Source organism: Cervus canadensis, chromosome 17 (genome assembly GCF_019320065.1).
Source record: "Cervus canadensis isolate Bull #8, Minnesota chromosome 17, ASM1932006v1, whole genome shotgun sequence".
Classification (NCBI taxonomy): domain Eukaryota; kingdom Metazoa; phylum Chordata; class Mammalia; order Artiodactyla; family Cervidae; genus Cervus; species Cervus canadensis.
This window is the reverse complement of record NC_057402.1, coordinates 64,340,343-64,359,671: the sequence shown is the minus strand read 5'-3', so window position 1 is coordinate 64,359,671 and position 19,329 is coordinate 64,340,343. Positions and strand designations below refer to the sequence as shown.

The window sequence follows — 19,329 nt, the reverse complement described above, 5'->3', positions numbered from 1 at the left end:
CTCGCCTGAGCCAGGCTCTATGCTGTGCTTCTTTAGGGGCGGGCTCGGGGAAAGGCAAAGACCTCTTGGTTTCTGTTCACCCAGGAGGACCCCTCCCCTAAGGCTCACACCCCACTCCCAGTCTAGGCTGCAGGACTTTGCTTTGCTTCCCCACTGAGCCGGGAGCATCTCTGAAATGAGACAAACGCCCAAAGGAAGGAGTCTTCCCGGTCTGCTGGAGCTGAGAGCGTCTCTAGAATTCGGAGTTCAGATCAATGTCTGGTTTCACTTGTCTTCAGCCCAGAGAGCTGATGCCAGGACCTGGGGCCCAGGGTTCCAGTCACCCTGTGATGTGACGTTCCCACCCCTCAACTCAACACACACACTCCCCAGAAAAGAGAAGGATCTCAAACCTTAAAAGCACAGAATCCCTCGCCATAACCCATCCACAAATTCACTTTGATACTTCCAGAAATTTCAAAATGGCTTTGTTCCCCATTTTCCAATGCTGAAACTGCCTATTCAGGTATTTCCCTCCGAATTGCACACTCCTCCCACTGCACAAATATACCTCTTCTCCTCTAAGCAAAACCTGTTAAATGTATTTTCACCATCCCCCTGCGACCGCCCTGCCCACCCCCCACCTAAATAAAAGCATCTAAACTGTCCCCCAAATCCACTTTCTCTTGCTCCACAGACGGTAAGACCTTATCTTCCTAAATTCCCATCCTCAGCCCACATCAGGGCTCTGCAGGAGAGCAGAAGATAAATACTGAACCTGTTGCTTCCACTCTCCTGCCAGCTCAACACCGCATGCTCTTAATTCCTCCCTCCTCAACCCCCATCCTTTGAAATTTCTAAACCCCCGGCAGAGGAAGCGCCTCAGGCTCTTAATAAGCTCAGTCATGCTCGAAATATCCGTTTCACCCACGGGGTGCTCTCGACAGCAATTCCAACCGGAGCACACATTTGGGGGAAAGACGATCCTTCCTCAAGACTCAATATTTGGAATTCCTAAAAAGGCCATTCCTATTAATTTTCATTAGCATACCTGTGAACCTGCAGCAGTCCAGGGGTTGCAAGGACATCTTCTGTAATAGCCTGTATCCGCCCACGCCGTGGTAATGACAGTGCGTCAAGCAATCCCTTTCCTGTCTCTGTGACCACAGAGGGTACACGTGCAACTCCCCCCACCGCCCCACCGCCCCCCCGCCCCTGGAACTTGCAAAACTTAACAGGAAGTCTTCTACCACCTACATGGAAAACCCACTGCCAGAAAAATGAACCATAAACACTTCATATTAAATTAGCCAGGTGTTTTTTAAAAAATTACATTATCCCAATCCAATACTTTCAAATCCTGGCTGGCTTTCAGGTCTCACATATGGGAGCAGAGGAGCAGCGGCCACGTGGCTTTGCCCCTTCCTAAGGGGCATGTCTTGCTTTTTTGATTAATACAAACAATCTGCAAATTAGTGTACACCGAAAGCATCCAGGAGAAAGCAGCCAGTGGTCCTGTTTCCTTTATCTGGGGCTTCTTTCCTGTATCTTCACACTGGACAATGATGGACATTAAGAATATAAATCTGCCCAAGTCTTTGGGCTTCCCTGGTGGTTCTTTGGTAAAGAATCTGCCTGCCAATGCAGGAGATGCAGGTTCGATTCCTGGGTTGGGAAGATCCCGTGGAGAAGGAAATGGCAACCCACTCCAGTATCCTTGCCTGGGAAATCCCATGGACAGAGGAGCCTGGCGGGCTGCAGTCCACTGGGTTGCAAAGGGTCGGAAACGACTTAGCGACTGAGCAACAACAAAGATAAATCTTTACCTGGGTCCTAAACCTATGGGAGATATTTTGATACTTGAAAGAAGCATCAGTGAAAATGAAGAAACAGAACAGGAAAGAGTGGGAAACGTCAACATGTCTCAGCTTATATATTAACACGTCACGATATGTTTGTGAGAGACTCTATGCAGCAAGTCCACCAGCCCTGGAATAATGTCATTTACCCCAGTCCCTCCCACTCAGCAATTTCCGGTTCTGGGCACACGTCCCCTGATGTGACCCCAGGACACCCCTGGTTTGCCCTCAGGGTGGAGCAACACAACGGCATGTGGTAGCATTTCTCTCCACATAACTCGTGTCAAAAATACATTACAACGCAAACAGGACCACCAGCCAAGAAGCTATGCTGGCAAAATTTAAAGCAAAAACTTAGAAACCGCCTATGCCCATTTATGTGCCAGGTTGGCCACATTTTTAAGGGCCTAAGTCATGTCTATCTACTTTTTAAATAAATTGGTTTTGGGAGAGTCAGTGTTTAAAACTGTGAGATGTTCACCCTCTGTTTTGGAGACACGGCAAGAATGAGCAGTGTTCTTCTCTTCAGATCAGAGAAGAACACGGGCCTGGAGTTACACAGAAGCGAGTTTATATCCCAGCTTTGCCATTTATTGACTATGGAATGACAAAGGGACCCAGTGTCCTCAGTATACATCGAAGACAAACAGTACCATCTTGTGCTTTGGGTGCAAGATTAAATGTGGTAAAACCATGCAACTGTACTGAGCATTTTCCCCAGCATGTCATAGGTCCTCTGTAAATATTAGCCATGACAATCTGGTCCCTAGACTGGATTTTAAGGTCCGAGGGTTCTATCCTGGCTCTGCCAACTATCTGCCCACTCAGCTTGACCGGTGCATACGAGATAACTGGCCTCTCATTGTGACCCAAATGTCTTTATCTAATCCCCTGGAGGCGCCTATGGGCCATGATGCGCTAGGTCTCTCCAGAGAGACCTAGAGGCCTTGTCTCTGCTCAGTTTCAGACAATGCGGATCACACAAGATTTTGTGTCTCTGCTCAGTTTCAGACAATGCGGATCACACAAGATTTTGTGTCTCTGCTCAGTTTCAGACAATGCGGATCACACAAGATTTTGTTTCAAAGGGAGGGTTAACGTGGCTAAAAAAGAAAAATGAAAGAAAACCCAGAGACAGGATTCTAAAATATCTCAAATTTCATCTCTGTCCAAACAAATTAAAATATAAATTTTGGATTAGCTTTAGCATCCGATTCCATTTTTTTAGTGCTGTTCTGAAATCCATTTGCTCCAAAATAATCTTCATCAAGCACAAGGTAGACAGTAACTTACCCAAGACTACACATCATTTGCTGTCCAGTGCAGTTTCAGTTATTATTTTAAAGATGCATATCTTTAAAGGTGCAAATCAACGAGGGGGTGCGTGGGGTTGAGTGGGTATGCTGAGAGCCAAGGACAGATTCCCTCATAGCTCAGTTTGTAAAGAATCTGCCTGCAATGCAGGAGACCTCGGTTCGATTCCTGGGTCGGGAAGATCCACTGGAGAAGGGAAAGGCTACTCCAGTAATCTGGCCTGGAGAATTCCATGGACTGTATAATCCATGGGGTCATACAGACTCAGATACCATTGAGTGACTTTCACTTTCCTGGACAGATTAAAGTTTCTGAAGGCTTTCACGAGCATGGATGTTAAACTTCAACTTTTACTAAGCAGTAAGCTCTGAAAGCTTTAGAAAAGAAAAAGAAATTTTCTAAGTTTCCAAAGACTTCATTTGAGTCTTCAAAAAGAGTCACAAACTGCTCCAAAATAACTTAACACAACTGTTTTTCAGGTTTAATGAAGACTCTTGAACAGTACCAAAGAAATATACAAGCTCCTTCCTCCATGGGAAGGAAAAAACTCCACGTAAGCAATAAAGAAAGATAAGGCAGCATCTACCGTGCTAATTTCTGGGCTAAGGTGGGCGAGGGAGAGGAGGAGGGGAACACTTGGAGACAAGCATCATCAATGCTCAAACAGGCAGTGCTCAATACAACCATTCAAAAGGGCTCTGCAACTAGTTTATCTGTCCGTTTTGAGGTTCCTCAAATTTATGGATTCTGCAAGAACCACTTGGAGGCTTGCTTGAGAGCTGCGGGAAAATATCTGCTGCTGCAATTTTCCAAGTCAAAGGAATCTCTTCCAGGATCTTCAGGCTACACCTCTGCACTGCAACTGAGAAGATGTGCAGGCTGTTTGGAGGGGGAAAAAAAAAAAAAAACCGGAAAACACTGGCTTTTTGCACAGGCAGCCTGGGCTGGCTCGTCCTCGTGGAGGTGAGGAGGACGGCCAGTTGGCCAGAGCACCCGTCAGACTGTCCAGTTCTCACGCCACCTGCACGCACCTCCCTATCTAGAACCCACTGCTCCTGCGTCACAGAAACAATCCCGTGAGCCAGTGCCGTGGGGATATTCCTGCATCCTGACCCCCCTCCAGGCCACCAGGCTGGGAAGGGCAGCCAGGAGTAGGACAGCCACCTGCTCCTCTCAGAGCTCCCGGCTGCAGGCCTGCAGCAGGGAGGACGAACTTGTTCGCCCATGCAGTGAGGATCTCTGATCTCCTGGTTGCAGGCGCTGCCCGGAGTTCTAGGATGCAGCTGGGAGGTTGGGGTCCAGGCTACTGAAAAGCTGCACACCGCTCATTTTAGTTTAGTGCCAGGTTGGGGGCGACTTTACTGAATCGGGACAGAGAGACACCAAAGCACACAGACAAACTGAACCGAAAACTTCCGCCCTCCTGGCCTCTGCTCCACATACAAGGCTTTCTTTTTCCTTTTAGAAAAAGGCAGACCCTTTGGAGCCTCTGGGCCTTCAGACAGGCTGTTCCTTCTCCTGGCTTCTGCTTCTTCCCACCCTCAACCTGCCTCCCCTGCCCACAGTGCTGGGCCTGACTGTCTTCACCCCAAAAAAACCTCTCCTGAGTGGGGACCATTCCTGCTGCCCCATCACTTTATGTCACAGCACCCTGCTCACCTTCTACAAAGCACCGACCACGTTAACAATCAAAGACTGTTTTTCTGGTTAGGGGCTTACAGGGAAGGGGGGTGGGGACTTAGTGTTTAATGGGTATGGAGTTTCAGTTGTGCAAGATGAGAAGGGTTCTGCAAATGGGTAGTGGGCACGCGTGCACGACCATGTGCACGGACTCCATGCCATTGAACTGTACACTTAAAAATGGTTAAGGTGGTAAATTTTATCTTGCATGTATTTTATAGCAGTTCAAAAAATGGACTTAATTTTGTGCAACGCCACTTCCTCTTTTGTCCACTAGTGTGCATTGCACCAGGGTGGGAATCCTTTTTTTAAATATTTCTTTTATACCAGAATATAGTTGATTTAAAATGTTGTGTTGGTTTCAGATGCACAGCAAAGTGATTTAGTTATACCTAACATATATCCATTCTTTTTCAGATTCTTTTCTCATACAGTTTATCACATAACATTGAGGAGTCTCCTCTGCTACACAGTAGGTCTTTGTTGATTATCTATTTTATATAGAGTAGTGTGTACACATTAATCCCAAACTCCTGGTTTATCCCCCTCACCCTTTCTTGCCCCCCAGGGTAGGAATTCTACGTTTTTGCATCACTGTGTTTCCAGGGCCATGCCTAGACTCTGGCCCACAGCAGATGCTACTAGTTCAACGGCTCTTGACATACTCACATGTTTCCTACTCAACTGGAAGCTCTCTGAGGGCAGGGATACCATTCCTTAATTATATTTCTCTCACAGCTCCTTCTAGAGGACCTCACACACAGGTAGAGATCAGGTGCTAATTTAACCCTGGACTGTTACTTATGCAAACTTTGCAAGAGCAAACCGCTTGGACTTTTTCAAAATAATTGTATTGATTTACTTATTTTTGGCCATGCTGGGTCTTTGATGCTGCGAGGACTTCTCTCTAGTTGCGGAGAGCAAGGGCTACTCTTCACTGTGGTGTGCAGGCCTCTCACTGTGGTGCTTCTCTGGTTGGGGAGCACGGTTTCTATGGCACCAGTAGTACCGGCATGTGGGCTCAGTCGCTGCAGTTTCCAGGCTCCAGAGGACAGGCTCAGGAGCTGTGGATTACGGGCTGAGTTGCTCTGCAGCATGGGGGATCTTCCCAGACCAGGGATTGGATCAGTCTCCTGCATTGGCAGAGGGATTCTTTACCACTGAACCACCAGGGAAGACAAAGCTCTTAAATTGTATATAAAATATGTATATGGGACAGGGTATACATGTAGGTATATACAGATTTTATTGTATTTCCTCTCTTGCTTTGAGTGCCAAGAATCCCAGAGCAACTAGATCCCAGGAAGATTCTACTACAGTCCTTCTGGTGTGGTGTGGGGTAGCTTGCTGACTTGGCCATTCAGGTCTTCTGTCCTCCAGGTGTGTCTTTGTTTTTTTCTTTAATTGAAATCAGTCTAAAATTCTAATTCTCTTGGGCATTAGACAAAGTATAAATTCAAAGCAGATAAGTAACAGAAGACAGTTTCCCACAGGATAAGTACTTTCCTATGTTTTGATAGTGAGTTGTTATTAAACACATAACAATAATGACAAGAATAATATGAAAAACTACTCTTTCATAGTGAGTTGTTATTAAACAAATGACAATAATAATATGAAAAACTATTCTCTCTACCTAAAAAGGAAGAAACATGACAAAAATCAGAGGAGCCGCTTCAGATAATGAGGAATAAAATGAAATAAACCCATAGTCCACTGGTTTATCTCTCGGCTGGTTTTCCCCTAGAATAACCAAAGAAATCATCTGACCCAACACCAAGGTTTTTTAGGTCATACATGCTTCTGGGCAGCCTAAAAATTTTTGATGAAAACAATTCTCTCTTTCTCTCAAAAGCTTGATAAAAGTAAAAGCTGAAGGTATTAGGTGGTGAGGGAAGACATGAATGTTATTACAGCAAGGCACTTGCATTTAGGGGGCACTCACCACTGCATGCGCTAGGAGTATGGCAAACACTGCCTATTTAATCTCTGCAACTTACAAAGGGACAGCCAGGCTACTTCCCCATCCTCTGAACCCAAACTGAGGCGCGTAAAGAGCAGCTTGCTTAGAGTCACATTTCGTGAAAGACAAAGAGGTAGAAATTCCAACCCAGGCGATCTTCTACCAGTATCTACCATGCACCTTCCACTGTAACTCTCATAACCCGCTCAGGATGAAAGGAAGCAGCATTACTTCACTGATGAGGCGACAGAGAAGCAAAGAGGCTGTGACTCAACAGGAAGTCAGTGGTGATGAGCAGAAAAACACTCAAGGCCAGCAGCTCAGCACTAAGACCACCGGAGGCTCAGTTCTGTGCCTTACAGATCTGTCAGAGCCATTCCGGGCCACCTCAAAGGACCAAAAACCCATGATTCCGGCTATCTAAAAAACCTGATGTTTATTGCTGTGCTTAATCTAAATTTATATTTTTTCTCACTTATTTCTACTTTTCATGTCATAATTCACACAAATTGGTGGGGCAAAGAATTAGTACTACCCCAAACACAGTGTTTAGTAACAATGGCTTTTTTAAAAAAAGATACACAGGGCATTTCTTCTGTCAGTTCTTATGGATTAAATATTTGTTCATTTAACACCTGGTGGTTGGGATTTCCCTGGTGGAGTGGTTAAGAATCTGCCTGCAATACAGGAGACCCTGGTTCAATCCCTGGGTCAGGAAGACCCCCTGGAGAAGGGAATGGCAACCCACTCCAGTATTCTTGCCTGGAGAATCCCATGGACAGTCGAGTCTGGTGGGCTACAGTCCATGGGGTCGCAGAGTCTGACACGACTGAGCTAACACTAACACTTTCTAACACCTGATTGCACGTGTCTGGAAGATACACCATGCACCGTACCATGCACCGTGAGGGCTGACAGAAATGCACAAGGCCTTCTGTAGGCAGGCTCTGAAGATGAGATGTACACACAGATAATAATTTCAAGGTAAACACTCATGTCATAAAAGATGCACATCAGAAGGACAAGCATACCTCCGCTGCTGCGAGGACCATGGCTTGGAAGACGGAAGCAGCTGAGTAGGAATTCTTAAAGCAGCCAGCGAGCCTTGGGGTTGCAGGGGCAGGGGCAGGGCTTCTCATATATTTCAACAGGAAATTACAAATTGCCATCTTTATTAACATGTAACTTAATTAAAGTTCTTAAAACCGACTTCAGTGCATTTCTGCCTTTAAGAAAGATTCTAATTAACAAATCAAATTTGTGTAAAACATCAGAGGATGAGGTCCAGAATGAGGCTTCTGCTGTTGTCTGAAGTTAATGCCTATGGACTATCTACTGCTGAAGTTGTTTAGAATAGACTAATTATTCCTTTTTCTCCTCTCTTCTCTCTGTCCAGGCACAACGAAATCGCTCCATTAAATTAAAAAATAAACAAACAAACCTCCATTGTGAGAGGCGCCATCGGTGTCTGCCTCCTTCTCCTCTCATCACAAAAGGAGAGGAGGGCTAAAGAACAGGCTCATTGGTCAGTATTTCATGAATTTAAAAAAGTGTAGCAATGCTGCCTGGGCAGAAAGAGCAAAACACAAAAACCTCAGTCATTTGTTTAAACAAAGTCGCAAAAACAAAACCACTTCCGATATATAACCAGTGAATTCTAAAAAGGATCACACATTCAACATGACTTTTAAAACTTTAAATTTCACAAATTAAAAGCAGGATGATGAGGCCAAACCAACGTACATCACCCCTCTCTCCCCTGCTTCTCTCCTTCTGGTTTCATTCAGCTGCCAAAACCACTGACAGCACTGCCTCTCATCCCAACAGGAAAATTTCAGGGCTCCTGAAGGTCTGAGTCAGACCTGAAAGCTCATGAATATTCTGATTTTCTGGAGCCGATGCAAGGAAATCACGGCAATTGATAAGCAGACACACAGTTACCTCCCGCGTGTCTGGTCCCCAAAACTCCTCTGAAATAATTCATCAAGAGTTCGATGTCCATTTTCAAAGTTATTAATAACAAGTCTGTTTCCGATTTTTAAGATGAGGTTAACCTTTCGAATCTTTCCCTCTCTCACCAAATTGTCTCTATACCCTGGATCTCCATTAACAAACTCCCTTGCTTTACTGCATTTTGATGAAGATGAACAGAAAGCAAACCGAAGAAAACCTTAAATTCCCACGTAAAATGGGAAGAAATGAGAGTGCCGGGATTTAAATTAGAATCTGTGTTTACTGGGTGCCGGGAAATAAAGAGTGTGTGCGCGCGCCCGCAGCGGCGCCGGGGGATGGAGGCGCCAGCGTCTTCCCGTGGATGGGCCAACTTTCCGGCCGAGGTCGATCGGTATTTGACCTGAGTGCACAAGGAACTGGGCGCAATCTCAGGACCGCATGATTTCAGCTCAATGTGAGAATGAACCCTCTCCGTTCGCATTAATTTTTCTCTCTTGCAATCACATTTACACCTTTTATTTTGATTTAGAATCTCGCCCTGAACGACCTCAGCAGGTCATCTACCCTGCGAGGCCCGTCCTGCGGCCGGAGCCGCAGAGCACTCTCCTTACAACTTTAGGGCGGCTAGTTTTCCACCAAAACTCAGTCCTCCTTAAGAACCCGGAATGTGCAGTGCGTTTCTTGTGAACGATTTCTGCGTCCACCGGGAAGCGGAATTCGACACGGGAAGCCCCGGCCACACCCACCCGGCCACGTCGCAGGGGCGGCGGCGTGGCTCCACACCGCGCCAGCGGCCCCACGCCTCAGACCACGGTTTCAGGGAGAAACGTGAGCCAGCCCGGGGTTCAGAGACACACGGGGACTGCTTTACGGATTGGCACCACCGGGATCGGAAACTCAGAGGGCAGCAGCCCGGAGCGGACGCGATCCCCGGGACCGCCATGCCACGTCCGCAGCTCCCCCTTCTTGGGCCCCTCGCCCCGCGGGCCCCGGGCCACCTGACGTGGCGGGGGCGTGGCGCGGTCACGTGGCCCGGCCCGCCCTCCGCACCACGCATGCGTCGGTCGAGCCCGCCCGCAGCCCGACCCGGCCAAGGCTGGGGCCACCCTGCCGCGTTGCAAAAGCTGACGGCATCTAGTCTGCACGTCCGAGTACAACTACTGAAGCTGTTCCATATGCAATAATTCAATCAATTCGGTGGGATTTATTCCAACGTGGGAACTGGGGGTCTAGAAATAACAAATAAGTGTTAGCTATCTGCTTCTGCTCTGAGGCCAAGTTTAAAACATTCACCAAGAAACTGCACACATAGAAGAATCTTAGTACAAGGTCTTCTGAATTCTAGGCGGCCACACCTTTAAAAGACACATATATTTAGCATCCAAACTAATTCAGAACCATCGGTGCTGCTGCCAGCGTTCCTGTTTGGCCCTGAAAATGTGTGTCTGTCCCATTGAGCATCTATGGCTGAGAGTGCCTGAGGTTCTTTTTTTTTTTCTTTTTCCGAATATAACGGTTACATTTCAAACTCCTAAAATTTAATTTGTGAGAAGTTACTAATATAAGTGAAGAAGAATGAGGGCCACAGGAAGCCTAGTGTACCTAATATGATCTTGTCTGAGTGTGATAAAATTACAAACTGGGGTGGATTGCAGGATATTAAAAAATGTAGTCATTCACAGTTCTTTCAAATAGATGCACGAGCTTTAATAAAATATTATAGTTGAGTACAAATACTGTCTTAATCTTTTAAGGCATAAGAAATATAAAAGCTCATATAAGTAGTATTAAAATCAAAGAATAAAATAGCCCAGTATATTTAAATATATATTGTAAAATATATATTTAAATATATTTTTATTCTAAGATTAAAGAGTAATTTTAATCTTTCAGTGACAGAGAATTCAAATTAAAGATTTCCTTATATGAATATGATGTTGGGTTGCTGAAATTTAATTAAATGGGAGGGGGCTCCTCCAAATTATTCACTGACGCCAGTAATAGTACCTATTCTAAAAGAAGAAAACAGTATCTGGAGCACCTTTTCAATTACAGCATTATAAGCTCAGAGATAAAATTTCATATTATTAATTGAAGTTCTTATGGTGGGTAAGCCTTCCTAACTCGTCCAAAACATTCAGGGCCTCTGCTTCAGAGTCAGCCCTGCAATTATGTTCCATCCGAGTCCTCAAGAGCAAGAGGCCCTTTCAGCCAGGACCAAAATTAATGGGACCTTTTTGGCAGTTGAGATCTCCTCCCTTCTCCTTCTCCTCTGAAGGGAAAAATGGCAACGACGTTTCAAATGACATTCATATTTGAGATTACTTAGGCTTCTGCATATTTTTCTGCTTCATGTCATTCATAATTGCCCTCCCAGAAAAAGTGAAGCTGCTACTGCTATTTAAAAAGTTTTATGCCCCTCCTTTTAAAAATATATAACGGTCCTCAGAGTAGAATTCCAATTACTAAGTGTAGAAAACAGAAATAGAAAAAAAAAAAAATCACCATTTGGCAAACACCACAGTAACGGATGTTAAAATTAATAGATGAAATAATGAGGAACAGTATGAACAGGATAGATGCCTCCTAATTATGAAGGGAGACATAGCAATATCGGAGACCACCTGAACCAAGTGATCAAAGTGATCATCGGCAGACATGAAACACGTGGGCATCCGGTGTCTCCTGATCATGTATAACCTGAGTTTAATCAGGAGGAAACACACATTCAGACTGAAGGACATTCTACAAAGTAACTGCTCCATGCTCTTCAAATGTGTGAAGAGAGTGAGTATCTCAGGAAGACTGAAGAATATGTCCCTAGTCAAGGAAACTGAAGAGATATGACACACGTAAGGTGGGATCTAGGGCCAGAAGGATGTCAGTGGAGGATGGGAGAGGTCTGAATCTGGCACCGATGTCCATGTCCTGGCCTAGATAATGCACAGTATTTCAGTCACATAAGATGAAGCTGGGTGAAGGGTGTTTGGGAACTCAGTACTTTTGTTAAGTTTTTGCCAGCCTGAAATCATTTTAAATCTAAATGTTACAAACTGACCTTACTAAAAAGTTCATAAAGGAAAAGAAAGCAACTTACAACTTTATCATCAATTAAACTGAGGGACTCTTGAACTGTTAGGGTATATGCCCGTCGATCACTGGTAAACTCCAAAATTTCACTTGGTGTGCTTCCCACTTGAACCAGTTTCTAACAATCCCTGCAAGACACAGTTTCTTAGGTAAGGTAAACCCCAGTTTGGAGATAAGGCAAATCTCTGCTTTTTAAAGATGATTACCAGAGAAAGATTGTGTGAAAAGCTGACAGAGGAGCTCCCAGTGGAGAACTGGGCTTGCATGTTGCGGGCCCCTTCCATCCTGCTGTATTGCAGAACATTTAATTCCTCCAAGAGGGAAGTAAGATGGTTGAGGGATGTAAAGAAAAACAATCAACAGAACGGATGGCAGAAAACTGCAAGGCTCTCTTGGATCCTTATAACAATTCTCTATCTTTTTGTTTTACATGTAGTCAGAATGGCATTTTCCTGATTTGAACATATACTCTGTTCTGTCATCTGCTGCAGATAAACAGGCTTCTGCTCTCTTCCCATTATGCAGAAGAGACCAAATTCTTTCAACAGCAAAAATTTCCACTGCATTAGCAGCAATTTCCCAGCATCGCAAGTCCTACAGTTTCCTGAGCCGCCACTATGTGGTAGCGAAGGCAATCAGAAGAGTTGGTCAGGGTTGCACTAAAATCTCATTGGAAAAAATTGATCTCCTTTTCTCACATATTGGCCTCAAATGAAATGATCCTCATTGGGGAATAACAGAAAACTGAGGCCAAAAACAAATGTGCAAAGGCTATTAGTTTTTACTTTGGCGATCCCAGCATTATGAGGAGTGCAAGAGAAGGTGAGGGCACTGTTGTTAAGGAATGCAAGACCCCTTTAAGTACACGAACCACATCTTTGCAGGACTGGGGTGCCTCTGATTCAGCCCCTGCCTGGCCAGGAGCAGTGCTGATTAAATCCATACAAGCTCCTTCATATGGACAGGAGACTAAGGCTCCAAGACTGGTCTGACTTGCCAGGGTCATTGTGTGTGCATGTTTGTGTGGGGGTGTGTGCGTGAAGGTGTGGCTGGGTTCTGCTTGACCTCACTCCAGGATCCAGGCTCCACTGTCCACTTGGCCTCCCAAATCAAGACACAGCTCACTTACAAAGTGGCTTAGAGGTGTCCGGTGGGGCAGAGAAGGGAAGGCTGGTGTTCCCTAGGAGGAGGGACTTTTGGAGGGACCAGGAGTGCTAACTGGGCAACACAGCTATGCTAAGCAGTATGTCTGAGGGTCTGTGATGGAGCTCCCCTGACCAGCAGGGTCCTTGTGGGCCAAGCGGAGAGACCAGCAGGGTGGCAGGACCCACCAAGCTGATTAGGAGCCTCTGCAGGCATATTTATCTGACAGTGAGGAATAGGGTGACCCTTGTAAAACATGGTGTCATTAAACAAGGTATGAGGCTGGTCTAGGATCCAACAGTGGGCACAGCGTGCCTTTCAAAGATGGTTTTTGACCACTCCGTTAGCTTTCAACATGGACGAATGTGTCCCATTCACTTTCATTTCTCCAGCCATTTTCATATTGTGAGAAAGAGAGACAGAGATGGAAAGAAGGAGGGAAGTAGAAGAAGAAAATTATCAGATGAAGGAAGTGAAGGAAAATCCCGCTCACAGACTAATACCTCACTTTTCCGGAACTCAGCTATCCAGCAAATCCACGTTTGGGGGTATATAGCCAAGGACCAGAAAGAAGCTACATTGCACTTATTGCCTATTTACTCTTACACACAATTCTGATGAGCTTGCAAATCTGTGTTTGAAATACCCGCAGCAAAGAGCAAGCAGCCAGTAATCACCTACACAGGGGCTGAGAGACACAGCTTTCTTGTCTTACTGCAGAGTCTATTAAAACAGAAATGGAGACATAAAAATGATAAAATCAGACCATAAGAACACAACAAGCACGAGAAATCTCCAGTATAGGGCAAACTGCCTCCCACTAGACCTTGAGGCTATCGCTGTATTATGCATAATAGAACAACTTCTGCTCTGTGCTGTCCCGGAGTCAGCCAGAAATGATTAAATCATATTCACGAGCATAAGAAGCGAAGAAGGACATACTCTATGCTGGAAAGGTTTTCAGATTGAGAGTATACAAACACTGGTGCTGTAGTCTCAGCTTTATTTACCGGATGGATGATTTATGGAACACACTGGAGAGAGAGCTGTGAGAGCAAAACGTCTGCTCACGTGGAGACCATCATCTAGTAAGGATCGGAGATACCCAAGACCCCAACAATCGGGAGAGCTGGCCATCTGCACTTTTGTACTGAGACCGAAAGAAGCTTTGACTTATTTTTGGATATGAGCAACTGAACTTGGTCTAAGACTTTGATCAGACACTTAGGAATCCACGCAGTTAATACTTCAAGGACCAGCGCCCATGACCAAGGTCTGCAGCTCTGCTTACCCAAAAACCTAACAACGTAAAAGGCCCAGAGAACTATAGTTCCTGAATTTGCCAGCTTTTCTTGTTGAGGAAAAGAATCCTAACCCCAATGCATTCTTACATTTCAACTGTGACACCCCGTAACGGAACCACCGTGCATGTAATCAATGCTTTTAAGAAAAGACGTGTGTTTTAAGTAGTGATAGTTTTTTACAGGAAAAATCCTAGATCTCTTGATATTGTTTGAAAAAGGTCCACGATTATTACCAAAATACAACTTAGTGAAAAACCCAGATACAATCGAATTACTTTTTTTTAATCTTCTGACTGCTTTAGAAACCCAAGGGTTTTCTTCCCCCACTTGAGAGAAAAGATTACAAACTGGAAATTTTCGTTTACTGAGCTCTTGGGGGAAAACAGGAAACAGAATTTCTTCTAACTTCTGAGTGCCATGATGGTAGGTGCCGCAGAGCACAGAAAAGCATACATTTAAAAGCTGGGCAGACCTCGGTTCAAATCCCGTCTCGCCTGCCTACTGGATGTGTGAACATGGACAATTTATTTCTTCAAGCCTTCCTTTGCTCATCAGTAAAACAATGTTAGTAGACTCTACTCACAGGTGGTTGCAAACAACTAAATGAAATGAGCCTGACTCCTATGTTGTAGGCACTCATCTTTATGCAGGTGTGTGCTAAGTATTTGCACAGACCCCAATATTCACAGGCTTTGCATGGTGGAGCTCAAACTGAATGTGTCTCTATGTTGGCCAAGTCTTTTTCTTGGAGTTTTTATTTTTTCCTTGGAAGAAGAGGCTCACCTTCCCCCAGGGCTGGGCTTCCTAGTAAGGGGAAGTCACCGAGGAACAAAAACCAAACAAAGGGGTAGGAGGGAAAGCGAAGTCCAGCCTTGAGAGGGGCACGCTTGCCTGCCATTCCTTAAGGAAGGGCTGAGCCACTCTATAGCCTGTTTGAACACCTTCTAGCAAAGCTGATTCCAGATGTCAGATGGGGTTTGGAAACAGGAAGTTTCAACATCAACTGGCCTTGGCAAACACAAGCTGTTCAAAGTAAAAATGATGATGATGGTTTAAGATGGAGCGAGATGGCTCTGTGGCCCAGCTGAGTGCTTGCTGTCTGTTCTGCTACTGGGTGGGTGACCGGGGGTCCGGGCGGGGGCCTGCCCACGTTCGTTAGCATCCTGAAAGGCAGTCTGTGCCTCTGCACCCGACCATTCTCAGTGCTTTATACCTCCATTAAATGGCTGAGATTGTCCTTGTGGACTTGGGTGGATTGATGTTATTTCTAAAGCATGCAGTTCATTTCAAGAGGGGAGAGGGAGGATTAAGTTGGAAATATTTTTCTATTGAGAAGAAACATTAAATATAAGTGGAAATGTTTTCATGAAAATTGTTTTTATATGTCAATGTTTCCTGGGAACACTCAGATCTCAATGCATCACAGGGCTGTGCTAGATTAGAAGGAATGAAGACAAAATGAATTTAAATAAAATTGAAACTGACCAGCCAGGCTTTATTCTCACTCCCTGATGAAACAACAGAGCAGGGATGGGGTGTGTAGGGGGGATCCACAGATGAGCCAGAAGAAGAAATAAAATCAAGGCCACTCAAAATTTAACCTTAAATGAGAGCTTCAATTTTGTTTCAAAATTTCTAAAATCCATCTTACTTTCACAGCCACAAAAGCTTTTGAATGGCTGTGAGTCAACAGCCACTTGATAGAACCTTGAAGCCGTTCTGAGTTGTCTCTCAACCAAGAAACCCACTGGGATCCGGTTACAGAAGATGACTTGCCGGTTTCATCGTTCTCAGGTCATTAGGACTATTTAGCATTTGCTGATAATCAACAATAGCTCCAGAAAATGTGTGCAAATAGACAGCTGGTCTGACTGTGTTGCAGTTTTAAAATTTTGCACACCCCCTTTATTAACCTGAAATATGACAGGAAAAGTAAAATACACAGGTCTTAGTTACCCTTGTGAAAATAAACACGCACTTTAAGAGAAAAGCATTTTGTCAGTTAATCTTGTGTCTGGAACCATATGGACTTGTGGCCACACACCTCAGCGGCATGTGACTATTTATATTTAAATTAATTAAAAATTAAATACAATCTGAAATGCACCTCTCAGCCCCAGCGGCCACGTTTCAGGTGCTACACTGTCAAACGTGGCTAGCGGCTCCCTTACCGGACGGGGCAGATGTAGAACTCTGCCATCACCACATAAAGTTCCACAGGACAGCTCTGGTCTAGATCAGAGACCAGAGCTGTGAGCTTTGGGTATGTACCTTCATTTTTAAAACTCTGCACAAAATGGTTTACCTGAATTTTGGGGTCACTTAAGGGTAGCTAAGCAACACTTTTCTACTCGCACACAACTGTTTTCCCTAAGCCACATCAGTGCTCAAGCCAAGGAAAATCCAATACGTAGTCTCTCCTCCGCATCATGTCTAGTGTACTTTCTATCGTGAACCCCCCTATTCCCTATCAACAGAACCTCTCACCCAAAACATGAACAAGGATCCCTGTTGTCTACAGAGAACAGAGGTGTTCGCAGGCGAAAGGGTAGATCATTATTTTCAGATGGAAACACCTTCCCCCAAGATTCATTTCAACATTAAAACACACAGCAGGTGTTACATATTAAAACACATCCCAGGCTTCCCCCTATATGGCCATCATCACACTTCTCTTTATTTAATGTCTACATTCCCTGTCCAACTGTCAGCTTGATGTGAGCAGAAAGCAAGTCTTCTGTTTGCTATTGTACACCCATTACAAGCACAGTGCCTGGGACAAAACAGATGCTCAGATTTTTGTGGAATGATTGAATGAAACTTAAGAAGAATGGTATTTTGCCGAAGAATAGCAAACATCCTTTTAGAGACTGGATCCAATTCTTTTATATTTGGAGAGCAATCCACCCTTTATTTTCAGATACAAACTGAAAATAACTCAGCAGACTGATTCATGCAAGTATGCAGGCTACAGTTCAGTATCTTCCATCAATGGCTCCTTCCAAAAGTATTTTAGACACGTTATCGCCTCTACCACCGCCTCCCTCCCCCCACTCTGATATTTTCTCTGCCAGGAGGAGGGGGAAATCAAGGCTTAGGGAAATTAAGTGACTTACCCAAGGTCACAGAGCTGTAGTCGTATAATTGGAAAAGCTCCCCTGGTGACAATTATGGACCAGGTTCATCATAATGCCAGGTTACACAATTCCTGCTTGGGTCAGGAAGGCGATGATGGTCCCGGGCACACTTTCAAGGAAAGAGCTGGGCACAGCTCTGCCTCTTTGTACCCCCAGAGTTTAGCCGAGCACCTGCCCGCAGGTATCCCACAAATGTTTTCTGAACAAAACTCAATAGTCCTAATGGCTCAGGGCTCCCGAGCATCAGAGAAGGTGCCTGGGTCCCAGCAGTGGGCAAGCTCAGCACACGCCACACCTCTCCCACAGTTAACAGCGGGCATCACGGTGACCCTGGGCCCGCCCTCTGTGCAGAGCCTCATGCGCTGGACACCATGGCCATCCCACATCAGGGGCCCGCCTGCTTCTGCAGTCTAACCTGCTGCATGGCACCGGGAGGGGCTGCGGGCACCGCAAGTGCAATCATTTTTTTTTTCACTGTTGAGAATTTCCCATTTATTTTTAACACACACTTGACAATGGTTCAGTAAGGACCCGTTGGGCCCCTGGTGTGTATTGGACCACTCTGTCTTCAAGCAAGGGGCTCAGATTTTCCTGTTTGGCGGGCTTCTAGTCTGACTCACAAGTGATTTCATAAAAAATCACTATTGACAAAGCAACAGATTTTAAATTTATACCCATGAAGAGCTAACTTTTTTTTTGTTTGTTTAATAAATATTTATCAAGGGCTGGCTAAGTAGAACACAGAAAGGCATAAAAACAGTAAAGGGCACCTGTTCTCTTGGAGGAAAGGTAGCAACATCAACGGTTCTCCAGTAAGTGATTTTGCATACTTCCTACTCTCTCAGAGGTCCTTCCTACATCTCCATCTATGGCTGACAAAACCCTCTTAGCGTAACTCACACTTCCCAAGTGCCTCCTACGAGAAAACTTGGTGCCAAGCACAGTTAATCCTCGCAGCTCCCCCAAGGGACAGGTATTGTCACCTCTCTTTACAAATGAGGGAAGCCGGGCTCAGAGGATCGGTCATGTGGCCACGGGGCCAGTGTGTCTGGCTCCGGAGCCCGGGGTGCCATTGTGTGACATTATATGACTCAGGCTGGGGGATGCCTCGGAAGTAAAAGATGCCCCTGAGGTCCTGGAGGACGCAACCCAGGCCAGGCTAGGGGTCCCTCAGGTGCTGAGGATGAGGCTCACAGGGGCAGAGGGTGAGGGGCCAGAGCCGCGGGGCGGGGTGGGGCGGGGCGGGGTGGGCCTGGGGGGCACCCAGAACTGGGGAGGCTGGTCAGGAGTGGCCGCGGGGGCCGCGCCCACCCAGGGGCGCTGAGGGGTCTGGAGGCGGGCGCCGGGAGGGCTACAGCCAGATCACCACGAGCTCCCGGCCCAGTCACGCGGGAAAGCCCCGGGGAACCGGACCCCAGGGTGGGATTAAAGGTGATTCCAAACCGGTCTCCCGCCACCAAGGTCAGCAGAGCCGCCGGGGCTCTCCTGCTCCCCCCGCTCTATCTGAACAGGAGACAGCCGCCTGGCTCCCGGACCGCCTGCCCTGGCGTCGGCCAGCAGGGAAACAGGCTTTGGTTATTCAGACGTGACTTACTGGCACACAGAGGCTCTTGGCGTGGAAAAACGAACAGGCTGACCTGGCCAGGGAAGAGCAGGTGACAGAGAAACCCAGCGAAACACGGGCTCAGCGTGCTCCCCTGAACCAGGAGGAGGCCCGCGGCAAGGGGCCGCGAGAAGGAGGGCTGAGCAGAGGCCAGTCGGGCACCTCCAGGGGCCCCGCAGGGACCAGGCGCCCTTCCTGGGCCGCTTCCCTAGGCCTCACAAGCCTGCACGGGGCGTCAGGCTCTCCATCTCACCCAGGGGGACGCCGAGGCTCACAGAGGTTAAAGGAATGGCCCCCGCGAGCT

The 19,329-nt window shown here is 46.1% G+C and overlaps 1 protein-coding gene across 3 annotated transcripts in view; it reads right to left on the bottom strand.

The window, feature by feature from the left end:
* Positions 1-19,329, bottom strand: part of IGF1R (insulin like growth factor 1 receptor) — a 300,365-nt gene that overhangs the window by 82,611 nt on the left and 198,425 nt on the right. Inside the window, exon 1 of one of the 3 annotated variants that reach the window (XM_043489501.1) lies at positions 1,031-1,082. The exons of the other annotated variants lie outside the window; for them this stretch is intronic. Within the exon in view, the coding sequence (XP_043345436.1) occupies positions 1,031-1,067 (37 nt within the window). The 5' untranslated portion in view covers positions 1,068-1,082. Of the gene's footprint in view, positions 1-1,030; positions 1,083-19,329 lie in introns of those variants that run through there. 3 annotated transcript variants of the gene reach the window in all.